This window comes from Saccopteryx leptura, chromosome 3, assembly GCF_036850995.1.
Source record: "Saccopteryx leptura isolate mSacLep1 chromosome 3, mSacLep1_pri_phased_curated, whole genome shotgun sequence".
Taxonomy (NCBI): domain Eukaryota; kingdom Metazoa; phylum Chordata; class Mammalia; order Chiroptera; family Emballonuridae; genus Saccopteryx; species Saccopteryx leptura.
Genome location: NC_089505.1, coordinates 292,927,875 through 292,949,309, shown reverse-complemented (window position 1 = coordinate 292,949,309; position 21,435 = coordinate 292,927,875). Strand labels below are relative to the sequence as shown.

Genomic DNA, 21,435 nt, shown 5'->3' with positions numbered 1-21,435 from the left:
TCCATACAGAGGTGGGACATAAAAATGAGACTCAGAGACATGGACAAGAGAGTGGGGGTTATGGGGTGGGAGTAGGAGATGGAGGGGTTTGGGGGAGGGGAGGGGCACAAAGAAAACCAGTTAGAAGGTGACGGAAGACAATTGGAGTTTGGATGATGGGAATGCAGCATAATCAAATGTCAAAATAACATAGAAATGTTTTCTCTGAACATATGTACCCTGATTTATCAATGTCACCCCATTAAAATTAATTAAAAAAACAACTAGTGACCTTTTGGCTAATAGTGATCATGGGGTCATGTCTATGATCCCATGCTCAAGCCAGCAACCCTGTGCTCAACCTGGTGAGCCCATGCTCAAGCCAGCGATCTCAGGGTTTCAAAATGGGTCCTCCATGTCCCAGTCTGATGCTCTAGCCACTCAGCCATCATCTGGTCAGGCTGATCAACAACTGTTAACATATCATTTTAAATTAAGATAATTATATACTCTTGTCTGTGTGAAGAAAACAGGCACTTGAACAACTACATGTTTTAGGTTTGGAATCTTAGCATCCTGGTGGCCCGCTTGCTGGTCAGCTGTGGAAATTGTGTGGTTAATTGACCTCACCGTGGAGACTGATACAGTGTCTGCCATGCCAGGGGTTCCATGATAGTTTCCTTCTTCTTCAAAAAATCCATACCTTCTTCCTCTCTTTGAGCCAATAGTTTTGAGTACAGGCATTCCATCTTTCCATGTCTAAAGATCAGTAATTTTTAAAAAAAGAACAAGAACAATTTTTATTTGGTTCAATATAGCACATTTTTTTCTCCAATAGCACCATAAATCTTTCAAGTGCTCTTTTGAGAGTCTTGACATCTCGTAAAAACATACAACAATAACGTCTTTGAAGTTGGCTTTCTGTTTTCCTCAAAGTTCCCACAGTGAATTGCCTTGTCTTCCGTGAGAGTTGCTTGCTTTTTTTTCACACTTTTTCAAGCAACAAACAGCCTCAGTGTTTTATTCAATTGTACATTGACATTTCAATTCACCCCAAGTCCTTTGTAATAGTGCTTTCTTAGTATACCTTTTTTTCTCTCCCTTTGGAAGCATTTGAAATTAAACCACCAATTATTTGAGATGTATCTGATTACAGAAATACATATTCTTCTTGTTCTGTGGGACTGGGTCTGACCACGAGTGGCATTCCTTGGCAACTAGTGTATTCCTCACAGGTTAGTCACTGCCGCAGAGGTAAGGAAGTCAGTCACAGTGTCAAAGGTCTGAAGTTTGGGCCTTTCTATCTTGCTGATGACAGAAAATTATTTAGGCATAGTTCAAGAATTATACTTTGGCCCTAATAAGTCCTTATTAAACACAGTGTACAGATGGCTGCATATTAGGTTTTTATTAAATGATTAATAAAATGAGAATCAGAGTGGCAAACATTGATTGGGTCTTAGCACGGGTTCCTCTCCTTTAATGGCACCACTCCTCAGGGGTAGACTTAATTCTTTTCTTTTCCGGATTTTAGGAATCCCATTAACATACACCCTGGCCAAAGGCAAGAAGATAGACTTTCTGTGTGGTTTTCCCAGTTGAGATAGAACATCATAAAATTTACCATGTTAGCATCTAAACTCTTAAAATACTTTAAGATGTCATTATCTGTTCTGATAAATGACTACATTTTGGCATTTTCCTTAAGTTCAGTTCAGTTCCACTGACATTTTTAAGCACCTATGCATTTGTTGTTGAAATAAATCAGACATTATCTTGGCCTTGGAGAGGTGATGATAGGCTGGGCATGCCTGAACATGCAGCTGCCAGCCTCAGTTTAACGCTGTGATTAGGGTGACTGAAGTCACACAGCTCATTATGGAAGTAAAGGTCAGAGAGCCAGGCCCCACTCTGAGTATGGGGAGTAAACTTCCTTGACTTAAGTAAAACCCTTTTATATGTGCTCATTTGATGATATCACCTGAAATATATGATCAAAACCATGGTGGAACATAGTGGGCTCAACCCTGATTTTCTCAATGACAAATAATATTTATATAGATGCTTCTTGAATTATGATAGGGTTATGTCCCCATAATCTCATCATAAACTGAAAATGGATTTAATACACCTAGCCTACCAGACACCACAGCTTAGCCTAGCCTACTGTAAACAGGCTCAGAACACCTACATTAGCTTCCATTTGAACACAATTGTCTTGCCGGTACTGTCCAACATCACAACGCGTATTATACCATGTCCACTATTTTGGAAAAGATCAAAATTTAAAATTCAAAGTAAAATTTCCACTGAATGTGTAATTGCTGTTGCACCATTGTAAAGGTGAAAAATTGTAGATCTAGCCATCGTAAGTCAGGGATTATCTACCTGTATTTAGTGTTCTCGTCAACTCTGGTGACCATAATACTCTGAGCTTGTCATTGGTACGGAAACCATATATGTGTGTGTAAATTAATTTATGTGGCTATTTTTTTCCAAGTAATTTTTAAAGAAACTGCTTTTACCCACAGTCACAAATCTTTCTGCATAAATCAAACTAAAAAGAAACATAAAACTAATTGACTATTACTCAAGATCAGTAAGAAGATGTTTATTGAAGAGTTTAGTAAACCTTCACTATAACAGTTTCTAGATGGTGACAATTCCTTAAAGAGGTGTCTAAGACTGTCTTCAACCAACATATACAATACATCCACACACACACACACACATGAACACATATGTGCACACAGAATTGTTTCCAGATAAACTCAGATGTTTAACTGTTTATTCAAAGAATTTGCTTCACACTCACGTTCAGTAATATCTCACCTAACAAGAATGGGTCTATTTCTTCTCTTATTAATAGAGTGATAAAGTAAAAGGCATGTAAAGCAAGCTCATTTAATTTTACCAAGGTAAGAGAAATTCCCAAACTTTATACCCGATACCTAAAAGTGTTTAATAGTATTTTACATAATATAGTTTACTTACATTTAACATATAACTATAACAAGGCTGGAAACCCAATTTCCAAGGCTGAAAAAAATTAGATGTAAAACATTTACAAGGCACAGGCAGGATAGCACAGGAGGAAATATATCAATTAAAAAAAAGACTATTACTCTAATTTTTAAAATTTAAGTTCCAGACAAAAAAAAAATAGTATTTTTTATGATACCATAACAAATAATATATTAATATAATTATATGTTAAATATTAGAGATTATTTTCACACATACTCTGGCATAATTATTTTATATATGTATTATTAATTAAAATAATAAAGAATATGAGGACTTGATAATATGAATGGAGCTTTAGATTCAGGGTTTGCAAACTCAAATCCTTGAGCAAAATATGGACTATAACTTTTTTTTTTTTTTTTTCATTTTTCTGAAGCTGGAAACGGGGAGAGACAGTCAGACAGACTCCCGCATTCGCCCAACCGGGATCCACCCGGCACGCCCACCATGGGGCGACACTCTGCCCACCAGGGGGCGATGCTCTGCCCATCCTGGGCGTCGCCATATTGCGACCAGAGCCACTCTAGCGCCTGGGGCAGAGGCCACAGAGCCATCCCCAGCGCCCGGGCCATCTTTGCTCCAATGGAGCCTTGGCTGCGGGAGGGGAAGAGAGAGACAGAGAGGAAAGTGCGGCAGAGGGGTGGAGAAGCAAATGGGCGCTTCTCCTGTGTGCCCTGGCCGGGAATCGAACCCGGGTCCTCCGCACGCTAGGCCGACGCTCTACCGCTGAGCCAACCGGCCAGGGCCTGGACTATAACTTTTTAGTAAATAAAGTTTTATTAGGACACCACAACCCCATTTGCTATATACTGTTATAACTGATTTTCCTCTGCATGGCAGAGTTGAGTAGCTGTGACAGAAACCATACAGCTTGACGACTGAGAATATTTGTTTCTAGTCTGTTATACAAAATGTGTGCCAACCCCTTCTCCAATGGAAACTACTAAAGAAATGATTAAAAATAATACAACTTTTTTTTGTAAATACATTGTTGATTTGATAATAATTTGTAGACATATAGGTAATAATCAATTAGATATATCATTAAGGAAAAAATTTTATTTAAGTGACTACACAAAGTATTGATTAATTTAAAAATAATGAAAATGGGCCCTGGCCGGTTGGCTCAGCGGTAGAGCATCGGCCTGGCGTGCAGGGGACCCGGATTCGATTCCTGGCCAGGGCACATAGGAGAAGTGCCCATTTGCTTCTCCACCCCCCCCTCCTTCCTCTCTGTTTCTCTCTTCCCCTCCCACAGCCAAGGCTCCATTGGAGCAAAGATGGCCTGGGTGCTGGGGATGGCTCCTTGGCCTCTGCCCCAGGCGCTAGAGTGGCTCTGGTCGCGGCAGAGCGACGCCCCGGAGGGGCAGAGCATCGCCCCCTGGTGGGCAGAGCATCGCCCCTGGTGGGAGTGCCGGGTGGATCCCGGCCGGGCGCATGCGGGTGTCTGTCTGACTGTCTCTCCCCGTTTCCAGCTTCAGAAAAATACAAAAAAAAAAAATAATAATAATAATGAAAATGTTGCTGTACTTTTTGGAGAGTGAGTGTTTTACATTTTTTAAAAGATATTAAAGAAGGCTTATATAAAGGTACATTATGTTCATGGACAGGAACATTCAACAGTTTAAGACAGTGGTTCTCAAAGTGTGCACCAGGGTGCACTGATGCTCCCTAGAAGATTTCCAGGTGCATCCTATGGTATTCCAGAGAAATGTGTGCCTGTTGGGGACCAAAAATCCAACAGGGTCTTTGGAGTTTAGATTTTGGGGGGACAGAGTTGTGGGGAATTGGCTGTAAGCTGAAAGTCTGCCCAACCCCCCACCTCACTTGCCTGATTAGGTTTCAAAAGGCTGTTAAGCTGTGGTGCTGTATTGTTTACACTACCCCCCATGTTCCCAGAAAGACTGGAGGCAAGTTTCTTCTATCCTTTGTTTGGTGTAAAGTTAAGATGATATGTATGGTGTTGGTTTTCTGCACTTAATACAATTAAGAGAAAAAAAGAGAGGAATTCTTCAATGTATTGATGAGGAAATGAGAATTAGTCTTTCAAATATATGCCCAAACATTGAAGAAATCGCTAGGACACATCAGGCTCATGTTTCTCATAAACACAAGAATGAAAAAACTTAACACATTCACGCCGGGACCTGCCGAATTTACTAAATCTTACTAAGAATGTATCTATATATATAAAAAGATAACTTTTTTTGTCATTTTTTAAATTTTATAACCCATCTTTTTTATGAATTCTAAAAAGCATAACTAAAAAAATATAACATAAAAATGTTTTTTAATGTCAGAATAAATTTAATTTTGTTGTATTTATTTCATTTAATTACCATAAAAGCATGCTTGGACTTTATATATATATTTTTAATATTTGACTTAATTATTATAACATATTTCTCAGAAATGTATAGATAGTGCACCTACAGTTATTTATAGGATTTTAAATGTACCCCTACTTAAAAAAGTTTGAGAACCACTGGTTTAAGATTACAGTTCTCCCTGAACGATATGTAGGTCTCATGTAGTTCCAATGAAAACACCCAGTTTCCTTATGGAACTTGACAAGGTGATCCTAAAACCTATACCAGAGAGCAAAAGACCAAAAATAGGCCAAATACTCCCGAAAAGACACTTGGGGAAAAGATACTTGTCTGGTCAAACATCAAGGCTTAAACATGAAGATACATAATTAATATAGTGTTTTTATAGTGCCCAATAGTGTCTCCTAGATGAACATACTGGCAGCCAGAGAGTCCAAGATTAGATCCACAGATGTAAACACTCTAGATGTGAACCAGTGTCCTGAGGAACAGTGGGGTCAGTGGAGGGATGATGCCTGAACTAACATGAGCTAAGGCAATTGTGTGTCTATGTGGACAGAAAATATTAAATGGCATACTTACTTCACAATTCCTGTAAACATCAACTTGGGATCATAAGCTAAACTTTAAAATGAATAAACTCAAATATTTTAGAAAATGTGGCAAAACTTTTTCATGATGTCATGATATCAAAAGCTTCTATAGCTAGCTACTTAGAGAAGTAAACTATGAAGCTCTTTATTTAACATCAAGGGACTTTTTCTCATCTCATGATAACCTAAATAATGAAAAGACAGGCTATCCCAGTAGACCCTGAGCTCTACGTTGATCAGGCGTCCCTGCTTTGGCTTCCCTGCACAGTGGGGCACTCCTGCTTAACAGCAGGGCTGGTAGCCTCTTCCAGACTACTCTTGAGGTGGCTGTGAGGATTCTACTTCTCAGTGCTGAGACCAACTCCCACCAGAGGAAAAAAAGACCAACACACAAATCAGTTGCAGGAATCACACAGGTAGTTTATTACTCACAAATCCTTTTGGTATGCCTGGATACAACTTAAGGGGGCCCCGTCGGTGTGCTCCTCTCAGCTGTCTTTGGTCAGAGAGGCATGGAGACAGTTCATGTTCAAAGTTGGAGTCTGGGTGACTACCGCAGCAGGGGGGGTTCCCTTAGCTTTAGTACCTTTTCTGGCCTACACCTTCTAAAGGGTGTCAATCTACAGGATTATCACCTCAAATCACCTTTTTGGGAGTTCCTCACAGGGAGCCCTTTTTATGTTAATCTACTGAAATATTATATCAAGCCACTTTTAAGATGTTCTTAGGGAAGGTTCTTGTTTATGTTAACCTACAGAGTTATGACATCAAGCCATATCTTATCTATATATAACTTCACACACACACTAACTGAGCCCTGCACAAAAGACAGAGTCTGTTTACTATATCTGTACACACTATATTAATTCCTATCCAGATGGCATAACTTTATTTAATTTCCTTAATTGCTTTTAATATTATATCCTAATTATTTCTATATATCTTCCATATTTTTCTATATTTCTATATATTTAATTACTATAACATTATATTACTGCAACACAGGCACACCTCGGGTAAAGATATTTTTAATACACACAGATGGCAAAAGGTTATTATCTGGAATACACAATTATATACAAATATGAAAGGGAATACATTAAACATATAAATCAATCTTTTACAGAAGAGAAGCTATACATTAAGGAAAAGGCGAAGGCAAAGGTGTTGTACCTCCAGCAATCCAGGAAATACATAGTAAATAATTTTTATATGGGAACCTGAGACTTGTACGTTTGAAATTATGTTCACTAGAGTAACCCTAATAAAGACAATTAACAAATAATTTGACATTGGGTGATGGTCACACAATGCAATAAACAGGTCAAATGCAATAGAGAAACCTAGGTAGTCTTGTGGGACAATGCCACCCCATTAAATTTAATTTTTAAATAATTTTAATGTTGTAAAGCAGGGGTCTCAAACTCAACTCAGCATGTGGGCCGCAGAGCAAGATCACAGCCGTTTGGTGGGCCGCACTAGGTCTACAAAAGGCAACTGTTACGCAACACTTTTCTCACTGCAGTTGAAAACAAAAAAAATCAGTACAACAAGCACAATCCGGGCCGCATGCGGCCCGTGGGCCGCGAGTTTGAGACCTCTGAAAGTAAATAAAACAGACACACAAAATTAATAAAAAATAAATGTAAATAAATAACAAAAAGTGCAATAAATGATATTACTTACTAACAAATTGAAAGTATTAAAAATTAGACGATACTCAAGGTTGAAGAAGTTGTGCAGAAACAGACACTGAGTACAGTTATACTTCGGGGAGGGAGTTAAAAGTTAGAACTTGCATCTTGAAAAACAGTTTATTAGATTTGAAGATGAGAACACATTTTATAATACAGAAAGAGGAATAGTTATGTGTTGGGAATTTAGATTTTTGGGGGACAGAAGTGTGGGGAACTGGCTATAAGCTGACAGTCTGTCCATCCCCCTGCCTCACTTGCCTGATTAGGTTGCAAAAGTCTATTAAGCTGTGATGCTGGATTGTTTATATTCATCCTACCCCCCAAACCCCCAGGAAAAACTGGAAGCAAGTTTCTTCTATCCTTTGTTTTGTGTGAAGTTAAGATGTTATGTATGGTGGGAGTTTTCTGCACTTGGTAAAAATTCTTGGGTTGCCTTGGAAACATGATCAGACATCTCTGATTTGCTAATGGCCTCACTTTACCCTAAAATAAAGGAAGAAATGGGCATGGAGTACGCTCTCTTCTTGCTAGCAGCAATTGCAGAGCCCTCCCAACCCCATCCTTTATTTCTTTAAGCCCATTTTCTTCTTTTTTTTATCTTTATTTTTTTAATGGGGTGACATCAATAAATTAGAGTACATATATTCAAAGAAAACTCTTCAGGATATCTTGTCATTCAATTATGTTGCATACCCATCACCCAAAGTCAGATTGTCCTCTGTCACCTTCTATCTAGTTTTCTTTGTGCCCCTCCCCCTTTCCCTCTCCCTCTCCCCCCACCCCCCTTAACCACCACACTCTTATCAATGTCTCTTAGTCTCGCTTTTATGTCCCACCTACGTATGGAATAATGCAGTTCCTGGTTTTTTCTGATTTACTTATTTCACTTCATATAATGTTATCAAGATCCCACCATTTTGCTGTAAATGATCCGAAGTCATCATTTCTTATGGCTGAGTAGTATTCCATAGTGTATATGTGCCACATCTTCTTTATCCAGTCATCTATTGCTGGGCTTTTTGGTTGTTTCCATGTCCTGGCCACTTTGAACAATGCTTCAATGAACATGGGGCTGCATGTGTCTTTATGTATCAATGTTTCTGAGTTTTTGGGGTATATACCCAGTAGAGGGGTTGCTGGCTCATAAGGTAGTTCTATTTTCAGTTTTTTGAGGAACCACCATACTTTCTTCCATAATGGTTGCACTACTTTACATTCCCACCAACAGTGAATGAGGGTTCCTTTTTCTCCACAGCCTCTCCAACATTTGCTATTACCTGTCTTGTTAATCATAGCTAATCTAACAGGTGTGAGGTGGTATCTCATTGCAGTTTTGATTTGCATTTCTCTAATAACTAAAGAAGATGAGCATCTTTTCGTATATCTGTTGGCCATTTGTATTTCTTCCTGGGAGAAGTGTCTGTTCATGTCCTCTTCCCATTTTTTTATTGGATTGTTTGTTTGTTTGTTGTTGAGTTCTATGAGTTCTTTGTATACTTTGGATATTAGGTCCTTATCTGAGCAGTTGTTTGAAAATATCATTTCCCATTTAGTTGGCTTTCTGTTTATTTTGTTATCAGTTTCTCTTGCTAAGCAAAAACTTCTTAGTCTGATGTAATCCCATTCATTAATTTTTGCCTTCACTTCTCTTGCCTTTGGAGTCAAATTCATAAAATGTTCTTTAGAACCCAGGTCGATGAGTTTAGTACCTATGTCTTCTTCTATGTACTTTATTGTTTCGGGTCTTATGTTTAGATCTTTGATCCATTTTAAGTTAATTTTAGTACAAGGGGACAAACTGTAGTCCAGTTTCATTCTTTTGCATGTGGCTTTCCAGTTTTCCCAGCACCATTTATTGAAGAGGCTTTCTTTTCTCCATTGTGTGTTGTTGGCCCCTTTATCAAAAATTATTTGACTATATATATGTGGTTTTATTTCTCGGTTTTCTATTCTGTTCCATTAATCTGAGTGTCTATATTTCTGCCAATACCATGCTGTTTTGATTGTCGTGGCCCTATAATATAGTTTGAAGTCAGGTATTGTAATGCCCCCAGCTTCATTCTTTTTCTTTAGGATTGCTTTGGCTATTCGGGGTTTTTTATAGTTCCATATAAATCTGATGATTTTTTGTTCCATTTCTTTAAAAAATGTCATTGGAATTTTGATGGGAATTGCATTAAATTTGTATATTGCTTTGGGTAGTATGGCCATCTTGATTATATTTATTCTCCCTAACCAAGAACAAGGAATATTCTTCCATCTCATTATATCTTTTTTGATTTCCCTTAACAATGGTTTGTACTTTTCATTATATAAGTCCTTTACATTCTTTGTTATGTTTATTCCTAGGTATTTTATTTTTTTCGTTGCAATCGTGAAGGGGATTATTTTTTTGAGTTCATTCTCAATTGTTTCATTGTTGGCATATAGAAAGGCTATGGACTTCTGTATGTTAATTTTGTATCCTGTGACCTTACTGTATTGGCTTATTGTTTCTAGTAGTCTTTTTGTGGATTCTTTGGGGTTTTCGATGTATAGTATCATATCATCTGCAAAAAGTGATACCTTTACTTCTTCTTTTCCGATATGGATGCCTTTTATTTCTTTGTCTTGTCTGATTGCTGTGGCTAGAACCTCTAGTACCACATTAAATAAGAGTGGAGAAAGTGGACAACCCTGTCTTGTTCCTGATTTAAGGGGGAAAGCCTTCAGTTTAGTGCCATTTAATATGATGTTAGCTGATGGTTTATCATATATGACCTTTATCATGTTGAGATATTTTCCTTCTATACCCATTTTGTTGAGAGTCTTAAACATAAAATTGTGTTGTATTTTATCAAAAGCCTTTTCTGCGTCTATTGATAAGATCATGTGGTTTTTGTTCTTTGTTTTGTTGATATGGTGTATTATGTTAACCATTTTACGTATGTTGAACCATCCTTGAGATTCTGGGATGAATCCCACTTGATCATGATGTATTATTTTTTTAATATGTTGTTGTATTCGATTTGCTAGTGTTTTGTTTAGTATTTTAGCATCTGTATTCATTAGAGATATTGGTCTGTAGTTTTCTTTTTTTGTGCCATCCTTGCCTGGTTTTGGTATGAGGGTTATGTTGGCCTCATAAAATGTGTTTGGAAGTATTGCTTCTTCTTCAATTTTCTGGAAGACTTTGAGTAGAATAGGAACCAAGTCTTCTTTGAATGTTTGATAAAATTCTCTGGTATAGCTGTCAGGGCCTGGACTTTTATTTTTGGGGAGGTTTTTAATGGTTTTTTCTATTTCTTCTCTACTAATAGGTCTGTTTAGGCTTTCTGCTTCTTCTTGACTCAGTCTAGGAAGGTTGTATTGTTCTAGGAATTTATCCATTTCTTCTAGGTTGTTGAATTTAGTGGCATAAAGTTTTTCATAGTATTCTACAACATTTCTTTGTATATGTACGATGTCCGTGGTAATTTCTCCTCTTTCATTTTGGATTTTGTTTATATGAGTTCTCTCTCTTTTTTCTTTGGTAAGTCTTGCCAAGGGTTTGTCAATTTTGTTGATCTTTTCAAAGAACCAGCTCCTTGTTCTATTAATTTTTTCTATAGTTTTTCTGTTCTCTATTTCATTTATTTCTGCTCTGATTTTTATTATCTCCTTTCTTCAGTTGGTTTTGGGTTGTCTTTGTTCTTCTTTTTCCAGTTCCTTAAGGTGTAAAGTTAAGTGGTTCACTTGGGCTCTCTCTTGTTTGTTCATATATGCCTGAAGTGATATGAACTTCCCTCTTATCACTGCTTTTGCTGCATCCCATAGATTCTGATATGTCGTATTGTCATTTTCATTTGTCTGTATATATCTTTTGATGTCTGCGCTTATTTCTTCTTTGACCCATTCATTTTTTAAAAGTGTGTTGTTTAGTTTCCACATTTTTGTGAGATTTTTTTACCTCTTTTTTGCAGTTGAATTCTAGTTTCAATGCTTTATAATCAGAAAATATGCTTGGTACAACTTAGATTTTTCTGAATTTGCTGATGTTGTTTTTGTGGCCCAACATATGGTCAATTCTTGAGAATGATCCATGTACACTGGAGAAAAATGTATACTCTGTCACTTTGGGATGAAATGTCCTATAGATGTCAATCATATCCAGGTGCTCTAGTGTTTTGTTTAAGGCCAATATATCTTTGTTGATTCTCTGTTTGTATGACCGATCTAGAGCCATGAGCGGTGTATTGAGGTCTCCAAGTATGATTGTATTTTTGTCAGTTTTTGTTTTAAGGTCAATAAGTAGCTGTCTTATATATTTTGGTGCTCCTTGGTTTGGTGCATGTATATTAAGAATTGTTATATCTTCTGGATTCAGTTTCCCCTTAGCCATTATGAAATAGCCATTTTTGTCTCTGAGTACTTTTGCTGTCTTATAGTCAGCATTATCAGATATGAGTATTGCTACACCTGCTTTTTTTTGGATGTTATTTGCTTGGAGTATTGTTTTCCAGCCTTTCACTTTGAATTTGTTTTTATCCTTGTTGCTTAGATGAGTTTCTTGTAGGCAGCATACAGTTGGATTTTCTTTTTTAATCCATTCTGCTACTCTGTGCCTTTTTATTGGTGAGTTTAATCCATTTACATTTAGTGTAATTATTGACACTTGTGAGTTCCCTATTGCCATTTTATAGGTTGTTTTCTGTTAGTTTTGTGTCTTGTTTAAACTTTCTCTTTCATTTTTCTATCTTTTGTTTTTATTTGGTTGTATTCCGTACATCTTTCCTCTGTTACTATCTTTTAAATCACGAGCTTCTGTGGTGATTTTTTCAATGGTGATTACCATTAAGTAATGAAAAGGGTTCTTATCCTGTTCATTGTAGTGTACTATCTTGTGAGTACTTTTGCACTCCATCGTCCTTTGCTACTGTTAATCTTCATCCTCTCCCCCCTCTTTTTTTTTGTTGTCGTCATAGTTTAAATTTGGTTGTATTGTGTTCTTCGTGGAGCTTTTACTTGTGGCTTTGTTTTTTTTTTGTTCTTTGTATCTGATTGGAGAACCCCCTTTAGTAATTCTTGGAGTGGGGGTTTTCTGACGATAAATTCCCTCATCTTTTCTGTATCTGTGAATGTTTTTATTTCTCCTTCATATTTGAAGGATAGCTTTGATGGGTATAGTATTCGTGGCTGAAAGTTCCTCTCTTTCAGGACTTTAAATATTGGGGTCCACTCTCTTCTAGCTTGTAGAGTTTCTGTTGAGAAATCTGATAATAATATATGTTGTATTCTTCTTTTCCCTGGCTGCCTTGAGAATTTTTTCCTTGCTGTTGGTTTGTGCCAATTTCATTATGATGTGCCTTGGAGTAGGTTTGTTGGGGTTAAGAAAACTCGGAGAGGCCCTGGCCGATTGGCTCAGCGGTAGAGCGTCTGCCTGGCATGCGGGGGACCCGGGTTCAATTCCCGTCCAGGGCACATAGGAGAAGCGCCCATTTGCTTCTCCACCTCCCCCTCCTTCCTCTCTGTCTCTCTCTTCCCCTCCCACAGCCAAGGCTCCATTGGAGCAAAGATGGCCCGGGCACTGGGGATGGCTCCTTGGCCTCTGCCCCAGGCGCTAGAGTGGCTCTGGTTGCGGCAGAGCAACGCCCTGGAGGGGCAAAGCATCACCCCCTGGTGGGCAGAGCGTAGCCCCTGGTGGGCGTGCCGGGTGGATCCTGGTAGGGCGCATGCGGGAGTCTGTCTGACTGTCTCTCCCCATTTCCAGCTTCAGAAAAAAAAAAAAGAAAAAAAGAAAACTCGGAGTTCTGTTTGCTTCTTGAATTTGAGGCTTTAGTTCTTTCTACAGGCTTGGGAAGTTCTCATCTATTATTTGTTTGAGTAGTTCTCCATTCCATTTTCTCTCTCTTCTCCCTCTGATATACTTATTATTCTTATGTTATTCTTTTTTATGGAGTCAGTTAATTCCTGTAGGGCTATCTCATTTTTTTAATTTTTGAGTCTCTTTCTTCTTCTCTCTGTTGTGCCTCAAGTTGCTTGTCTTCTATTTCACTAATCTTACCTTCTATCTGGCCTGTTCTATTAGCTAAGCTTGTTACCTCATTTTTCAGCTCGTGAATTGAGTTTTTCATCTCTGTTTGATTTGTTTTTATAGTTTCAATTTCCTTGGACATATATTCTTTGTGTTCATTGAGTTGTTTTCTGAGCTCTCTAAATTGCCTTTCTGTGTTTTCTTATATATCTCTGAGTATTTTTAGGATTTCTATTTTCAATTCTCTGTCATTTAACTCCAAGGTTTTCAATATATTAAGTTTTTTCTCCATAGAATTTTCCTCATCTATCTGTGTTACCTCTCTTTCTTTTGTATCCATGATATTCGATTTTCTCTTCCTTAATGGCATCTTAGGGTGGTTTTGTTGATAGTATTAATGAGGTTTAATAAAGAATAAAAAGTTAAAAAAAATAAAAATAAAAAGTAGAAAAAAGTTTTTTTTTTTTTAATTAAAAAAGAAAAAAGAAAAAAAATTATTCCCCCCCCTTCTTTTTTCCTCTCCTCTCCTCTCCCCTCTTTCTTGAGAAGATCTTATGGTGAACTGTGAATTATTTTGTACTAAAAAGAACAAACAATGCCTATAATGGAGGGCCTGAGTTGGGGAGAAGTAATAAAGGGGCAAAAAAGGGGGTATGGACCCACAAAATGCAAATAAGAAAAAAATTTGGGTCAAAATAAAATGATTTGCTTTTAGGTGTTGGTTGGCTAAGAGATATGATGAGAGGAATAAGAGGGAAACAGCAAAATGGGGGGGGAATTCAAAAATTACTATTGTATTTAGTGGAACAAGAACTAGATAAAGTGGAGAGTCAGGGTTGGGAGCACTGCTAGTGAGTTAAAAAAGTGAAGTAAATCCCCCCCCCAAAATGCCACAAACATAAGTTTGAGTCCCAGATAAGATAATTTGTTCGTTATTGAGGATTGAATGAGAGGAGACTTAAAGGAGAAAGGAAGAAACTAATATAGAGGGAGAAAAGAGAGAGAGGGGGGAAAAAGAGGGAACCACTAAAAGAAGAAAAAAGAAAAAAAGGAGAGAGAGAGAGAGTTAAGGGTTTTGGAGTGCAACCCTCATAGAGAGAACGGAAGAGGAAAGAAAAGATAATGGGAGATGTAACACTTATGGGTAGTGTAGTTCAAAGAGAGATGAAAGTAAGGCCGGCAGAGAATTAAATGACCAAATCGGAAGAGGAAAAAAAAATCAGGACATGAAGATAAGAGAAACAAACGAACAAATATAATAAAATTGGATAGGTTATAAAGTCTGTGGATTATTCTTGATTTTGAGAGGTTATCTTCTTGCTTTTTCTTTTCTCTCCCTCTTCCTGGTCGGTGACTCTGTACCCTGGGTTCTGCCTCTGTGGCATGCTCAGGTAGAGGTTTGCAGTTGATAAGTCTCTATGGTGGTGTCATGTATTGGGCTTCAGTCTCGTTGGCAGTCAAGGCTCATTAGTATTTGTAGGCTCTGACAGTGAGAGAGTCCGTGTTCCCGGAGCCTCTCTCCTAGTCTTTCCTTCCTCAATTAGTAGCCTGATAATCCAGCTATGGGGTTGCTGCTGCCTCTGCCTGGATAGTAAGAGTAAGCCTATTTTCTTAATTCCGTGCAGTTCCCACTCAGGACCTGGAATTACTAGCTGTGCTGGTTCGCGGAAGTTATGTATAAAATGAGGAGACATATACACTAATGCTTATAGTATCATTGTTTTACAGCTCTATACAGATAACAACACAGATATTCATCAACAAAAGACTGAATGTATAATTGGAGTCTAGTCCCACTGCAACGAAAAATGAGTGAATTACATTAACATGGTAGTGTTTCAAACACTTAATGTTTAGCAAAAACACACAATAATATCTTAAGTTATTTTATTCATATAGTGAGGAAATAAAAGGATTTTTTTCTCGCTTTGGGGAAGTGACATTGGGAAGAGAAAGTGTGACACCCGTGCCAGGCTGCTCAGACCCCTTTACTCATAGGATTGGAGCTTACCATGCTTCTCCCTTGCAGGCCTTTCTAGATTGCAGATATTTTTATGTTGATGAGTGATAATGACATTTAAGTTGCCTTTGTTTGTTTTTGTTTGTTTGTTTTTAATAGCTTAGACCATGGAGTACCTTTGGAACTCTGGAAGTAGCAAGTCAGATTTATTTGGAACCAAGTGACTACACTGTGATTACAGAAGAAGACTGTGAAATTCTTAAGATCCCTGCAAAGAAGTATGCAAAGTTAAAAGAGGTATGATCCAATCTAATCTACATATTAACACAATGCAACTATATAAATTCAAGAGAACTTTTGCCTCTCTGGATTTCTGTATCTCTCTTATTTTTAATTTAACTTGACCTGGACAACATAAGAATGTGGTTTGCTTGCTTGACCAGGGAGTGGTGCAGTGGATAGAGTCGGACTGGGACACGGAGGGCCCAGGTTCGAAATCCTGAGGTTGCCAGCTTGAGCACAAGCTCATCTGGCTTGAGTGCAGGCTCACTATCTTGAGTGTGGGGTTGCTGGCTTGAGCATGGGATCATAGACAGGACCCCATGGTCACTGGCTTGAGCCCAAAGGTCACTGGTTTGAAGCCCAAGGTTGCTGGCTTGAGCCCAAAGGTCACTGGGTTGAGCAAGGGGTCACTTGCTCTTCTGTAGCCTTCTGCCCCCAGTCAACGCACATGTGGGAAAGCAATCAATGAACAACTAAGGAGCCACAATGAAGAACTGATGCTTCTCATCTCTCTCCCTTCCTGTCTGTCTGTCTGTCTCTCTGTCTCTCTCTCTCTGTCTCTGTCACACAAAAAAAGAAAAAAAGAATGTGGTTTATTTGATAACCATCACTTGTGTCTCCAATAGTGATAGGTAGTTAAGTAGAAAGAAAAAGTCTATGGATATATAGAGTGGGGCAAAAGTAGGCTCACTGTTGTAAATATGTGAAGCACAAACAGTTTCTTCTTGTGTTATTATTTATCAATTACTGTATTATTTTCCATATGAACAACTGGAAACCTACTTTTGCCCACCCTTGTATATTATGTATATTTTTTATGGCTTTAGGTTGTTCATGAACAGCATGTTCTGTGTTAGGGACAGTAGGACAATGGGACAGAAAGACATCCACATCTCTGTAGTCTGCCTTAGAAAAAAATGTACTTGGGTATGATCAGCATGCTGTTTTCATAGTGGAACCCAGGGCTGCATGACGAGGTGACCACAACTTAATTCTAACCCCTCATTCTGCTGCATTAAGATAACTTTTTTATTTCAACAAATTATCCTCTTTTCTTCAAATCTAAAATGTGTCCCCTCTCCGAGTTCTCTCCCCCTGGTTGGCAGAGCGACTGTGTATCAGTGACAGGATGGGCCCCCCACCCACGTCCCGCTGGGCCGGTACTGCACTGTGCATGGCTGAGTCACAGCTGGCTGCTCATGTGGGAGGGAGATGGGGGGACAACTGTCTTAATTCAGCTCTCTAACAGGGTTTTGGTCCTTTTTATATGATGGTCTCAGAGTTAGTAGTGCCAATGACTTTCTCAAAACTCAAATTCCTCCCAAAATCTCTAGCTTAAAAACTTTTTTATTATATGTTTTGCTTTCATTTTCAAAATTTTAGTATTACTTACTTAATATTATCAGTTATAACTTTTGAGTTTAGTCTTGACTATGACAGATTTTTTTTAAAAAATGTTCAAATATTTATAACATCTAAAAATGTTAGGAAATGTGGGAAAATAGAATTTTAGTTGCAGATCTGAGGGTTAAAAGTTCAATATGGTCACCAAGCTATAGAATGATGCACTTATAAAATTCAAATGCATTTTATGATAATTTATATCATGTCACATTTATTTTTCTTTTACTGACATTTATCTGCTATCCTTTTTCTTCTTTTTAAATCACCTAACATAAAACATATGATAATGGCTTTTTTCCCCCAGGAAAAAGCAAAACTTGAAAATAAACAAACAGTGAAGTTACTTCATAAGTGCCCATATTATGAGCAGTGGCCTATTTCAGCCATAAATGAGCTGGTTCTGCTTGTTAAATGGAAAAAATTCCCTCCGGGTCATGGTAAGTTTAATGTAATTTTGGAACTTTTTTCTTTTTAATATAATCTTATACTATTGGAATTTGTAATTTCTCATAGTTTTGATCTTTTTACACTATTTCTTCATATACATGTTTGTCTAATTTATTTAATGTTATCTTTGAATTGGACATTTAGATTATTGCCTGTTTTTTTCTTGAAAATCATTCTTCATTGGCCTGAAGAGTGATTTCACCAGCCTCACTTGCACATTCTGCTATCGCCCCACACACCTACCTTTGTCCCACCCAAGCTGTCAGTGTGAGGACCAAACTAAATAGGAGAAATGCAATGAGAGGTCAAGGTCATTCTTTTCTGTTCGCCTGGTTGATCACCCACTGGAGCAGCAAGTCGGCATCTCTGCACCTGTGCTGTACGTCATCAGTGGAAAATGCAATTATGGAGAGTAGGTGAGGTCAAGATAAGAGGCAGCAGCAGGTGTAGCTGCCCACATTTGTGCTATCTAGCATGGACGGCAGTGGTGTGTGCATGGCCTGGGTTCCACTTTCACAAAAAGTTCAGGTGGCATTGGGTCCTTCTATACAGCTTTTCCATCTGGGAGTGCTCACCAAATAAGAGATGCCAAGGACTATAGACTGATTGCTTTGATAACACAAAATTCAGATGTTGAACCCCTAATCCCTAATGTGATGCTCTTTAGAGGTGGGACCTTTTGAAGGAAGTTAGTCCTGAAAATGGGGCTGCCTTCATGAATGGGATTAGTGCCCTTATAAGAAGAGACCCCAGAGATGATCTCTCCCTCTCGGCCACATGAGGACGCAGCAATTGTCCTCACAGGAACTGGGCACCCAGCAGACACTGGGTCAACCTTGATCTTGCATTTCCCAGCCTTCCAAACTGTGAGCAATAGTTGTTTCTTGTTTGTAGGTAGAGCGCAGAGCATTTACCTAGCAGCTGTGGCTGACGCAATGCTGTGAGAATACTCCAGCTCCCAGAACCCTCCTGGGCACACCCAGGAAGGAAGCTTGCCCGCTATAAAGAAGTGACTCAGCGACAACCAGGCAGCTCCCTGATCTTTTTAGCCATTGGCTGTGAAGAACACGCTGTAACACCCTATAGGCTGAACCTGTGTATATAAGCTAGCTTACTTCCTGAATAAGTCGGATCTGCATCACTGAACCTGATCTCTGGAGTCAGGTCTTTGTGTCTTCGTCGTCCTCACCCCTGGCAGGACTTGTCCACACTTGTTGAAGTTACCCAGTCTATGGAATTTGTTATCTGGCCAAGACACCACCACCCAGGGGAATAGGGGGGTCAGAGCCTAGACGTCCTTCAGAGAGAAACCGCCGTTGCCCCACAGAGTCAGCCACCCCACATCAAGGAGAGGTTTGTGGTCACACACAGGTGGACCCAGTGCCTATATGATAGTGGAGGGGATGTGCTTGAAAGAAACCCTCCACTTCCAGGCTCCAGAGCCATAATGGTGGCGAGTGAGGGCTTTGTTGCCGGGAGGGGGAAAACATTCTCAATTGAGTTTAAAATTGTAGCCCTAAAAAGAACAAGCCTGAGTTGTAAATCCCATGATGTCACTGTTCTAATGATAAACAAGTAGTGGGAAAATTCTGGGATCTGGCTAAGATGTCCTGTGAGGGAGGCACTCTGTAATGGAACAGTGAGGGTCAGCGTAGCACTGAACAGAGAATTTTATTGAAAAAAGTACATATTAGAGGTAAGTTTTGCTTCAAAAACTTGGAGTCCCTGATGGATCTATTCTATTTGGTTAGATTCTGAGCTCTTTCCTGAATTTATTCCAAATTTCATTTCAGTGCTGATGTTTATAGGTTATTTATCATTTTTTTGAAATATAGGTCTAAACCATGTTTCGCCAAATATATATATATATATATATATTTGCTTCTAAAAGTTGAATATTAGTCATGTTGCATGCTGTTCATAAAACATTTTTTCCGACAGGGTATAAATGTCATTTTATTTTATTTATTTATTTTTTTTAGCCAATAGTACATATAGAAGCAAGTAGTAAATAGACTGGTAAAAAAATTGGGAATGGAGTATTTTTTTAATTCAGCATAATTATTGTACAGAAACAATTTTTTCAAATGTGAATGTTTTGCTTTATTCTGTTTTCCCCAAATTGTATCAGAAATTTCAAACTTCGATCCATGCCTAATTTTTAGTTCTCTTTCAGCCTTGCCAATATACCAAGACGTTAATATTTTGGGTTTTTTTTGTTTTTTTTTTGTATTTTTCTGAAGCTGGAAACGGGGAGAGACAGTCAGACTCCCGCATGCGCCCGACCGGGATCCACCCGGCACGCCCACCAGGGGCTACGCTCTGCCCACCAGGGGACAATGCTCTGCCCCTCCGGGGCGTCGCTCTGCCGCAACCAGAGCCACTCTAGCGCCTGGGGCAGAGGCCAAGGAGCCATCCCCAGCGCCCAGGCCATCTTTACTCCAATGGAGCCTCGGCTGTGGGAGGGGAAGAGAGAGACAGAGAGGAAGGGGGGGGGGGAGTGGAGAAGCAAATGGGCGCTTCTCCTATGTGCCCTGGCCGGGAATCGAACCCGGGTCCCCCGCATGCCAGGCCGACGCTCTACCGCTGAGCCAACCGGCCAGGGCCGACGTTAATATTTTTGAGATGATTAAAAAGGAGGAAAGAAACCATAATCAGAGACATTTTTAATTATGTGAGGCAAAAGAATACAAAATCTGGAAAGGGGGAATAATTATGTGTTTTTAATGTATTTGATTTCAAATGATGACTGTGTCTGAGTCTAAGGTATCAATTCAAATACTTAAATTTAGTATCAAAGAGTTAAGGTAACATAGTTTAGGAGACTAACTCTGGGTTCAAGTTCTTTATGGGAATATCCTTAAAATAATGGTTGAAACTGTCTATTGCCATGAATAATCTGTGATTATTTTGAATGAGTCAAAAGTGACATTATTTTACCAAATGTAAATATATGATGCTTACATTTATACTGTTTTAAAAAGCATTTATCCTCCTTCAGGAAGAATGATAATTTTACTAGATTCTCTTCAAAGCTCCTTTCTCTGAAATACCATGACTCTTATAAATAAACATACCGAGGTGAAGAATAAAACCTGTCAACCTAATCTATTTTTTGATGGCACTGACAAACTTGATATATCAGCAAGAATCATTACATGTAATGCTTCTCGACTTTACTCAAGATTTATTTTGAATTTTTATCGGAAAGCACAGAGAATGTAGCTCAAAATTACACTGTCATTATCTAGGTCTAAAATTAGCAGCAGTAGGATTTCCAAAGTATAATTAAGTATGTTTTCATTTCATTTTGGAAACGTGTATTGGATAAAGGTTCAGAGAGATTTAGTTAATTATTCAAAAGGTTAGGGTTTAGGATTAATTTTGAGTAATCTGTGAAATAAGTGAAGCTTATTTCTGGCTTTATTTCCTTGGTTAATTTAGTCTTCTTACTTTTGGGTCGGATGCCAGGCAGAGCTTGACTGTAGTGGATGTGTCCTGTGTCATTTGTAATTTAGGCCTGTCTGGTTTGTATCACACCAACCAAAGTCTTCCCAGGTGTCATTTTTCCCAGGTGTGTCTGGCTGGAAAACCGCAGCTAGCTGATCTCAGCTGTTTCCATGTGTATTATGTGCATAGGAAAAATGGTAAATAACTTGGCCTCCATGGATCAATGAGGTACATTTTATTATCACCCTTCTTATGTTGGCATGCTTCATCTTTT

At 38.5% G+C, this 21,435-nt stretch overlaps 1 protein-coding gene across 1 annotated transcript in view; it reads left to right on the top strand.

Moving 5' to 3' along the window:
- Positions 1-21,435, top strand: part of CNBD1 (cyclic nucleotide binding domain containing 1) — a 342,163-nt gene that overhangs the window by 196,522 nt on the left and 124,206 nt on the right. The window contains exons 7-8 of the mRNA XM_066372735.1: positions 15,738-15,875; positions 17,569-17,701. Of these exons, the coding sequence (XP_066228832.1) occupies positions 15,738-15,875; positions 17,569-17,701 (271 nt within the window). The remainder of the gene's footprint in view (positions 1-15,737; positions 15,876-17,568; positions 17,702-21,435) is intronic.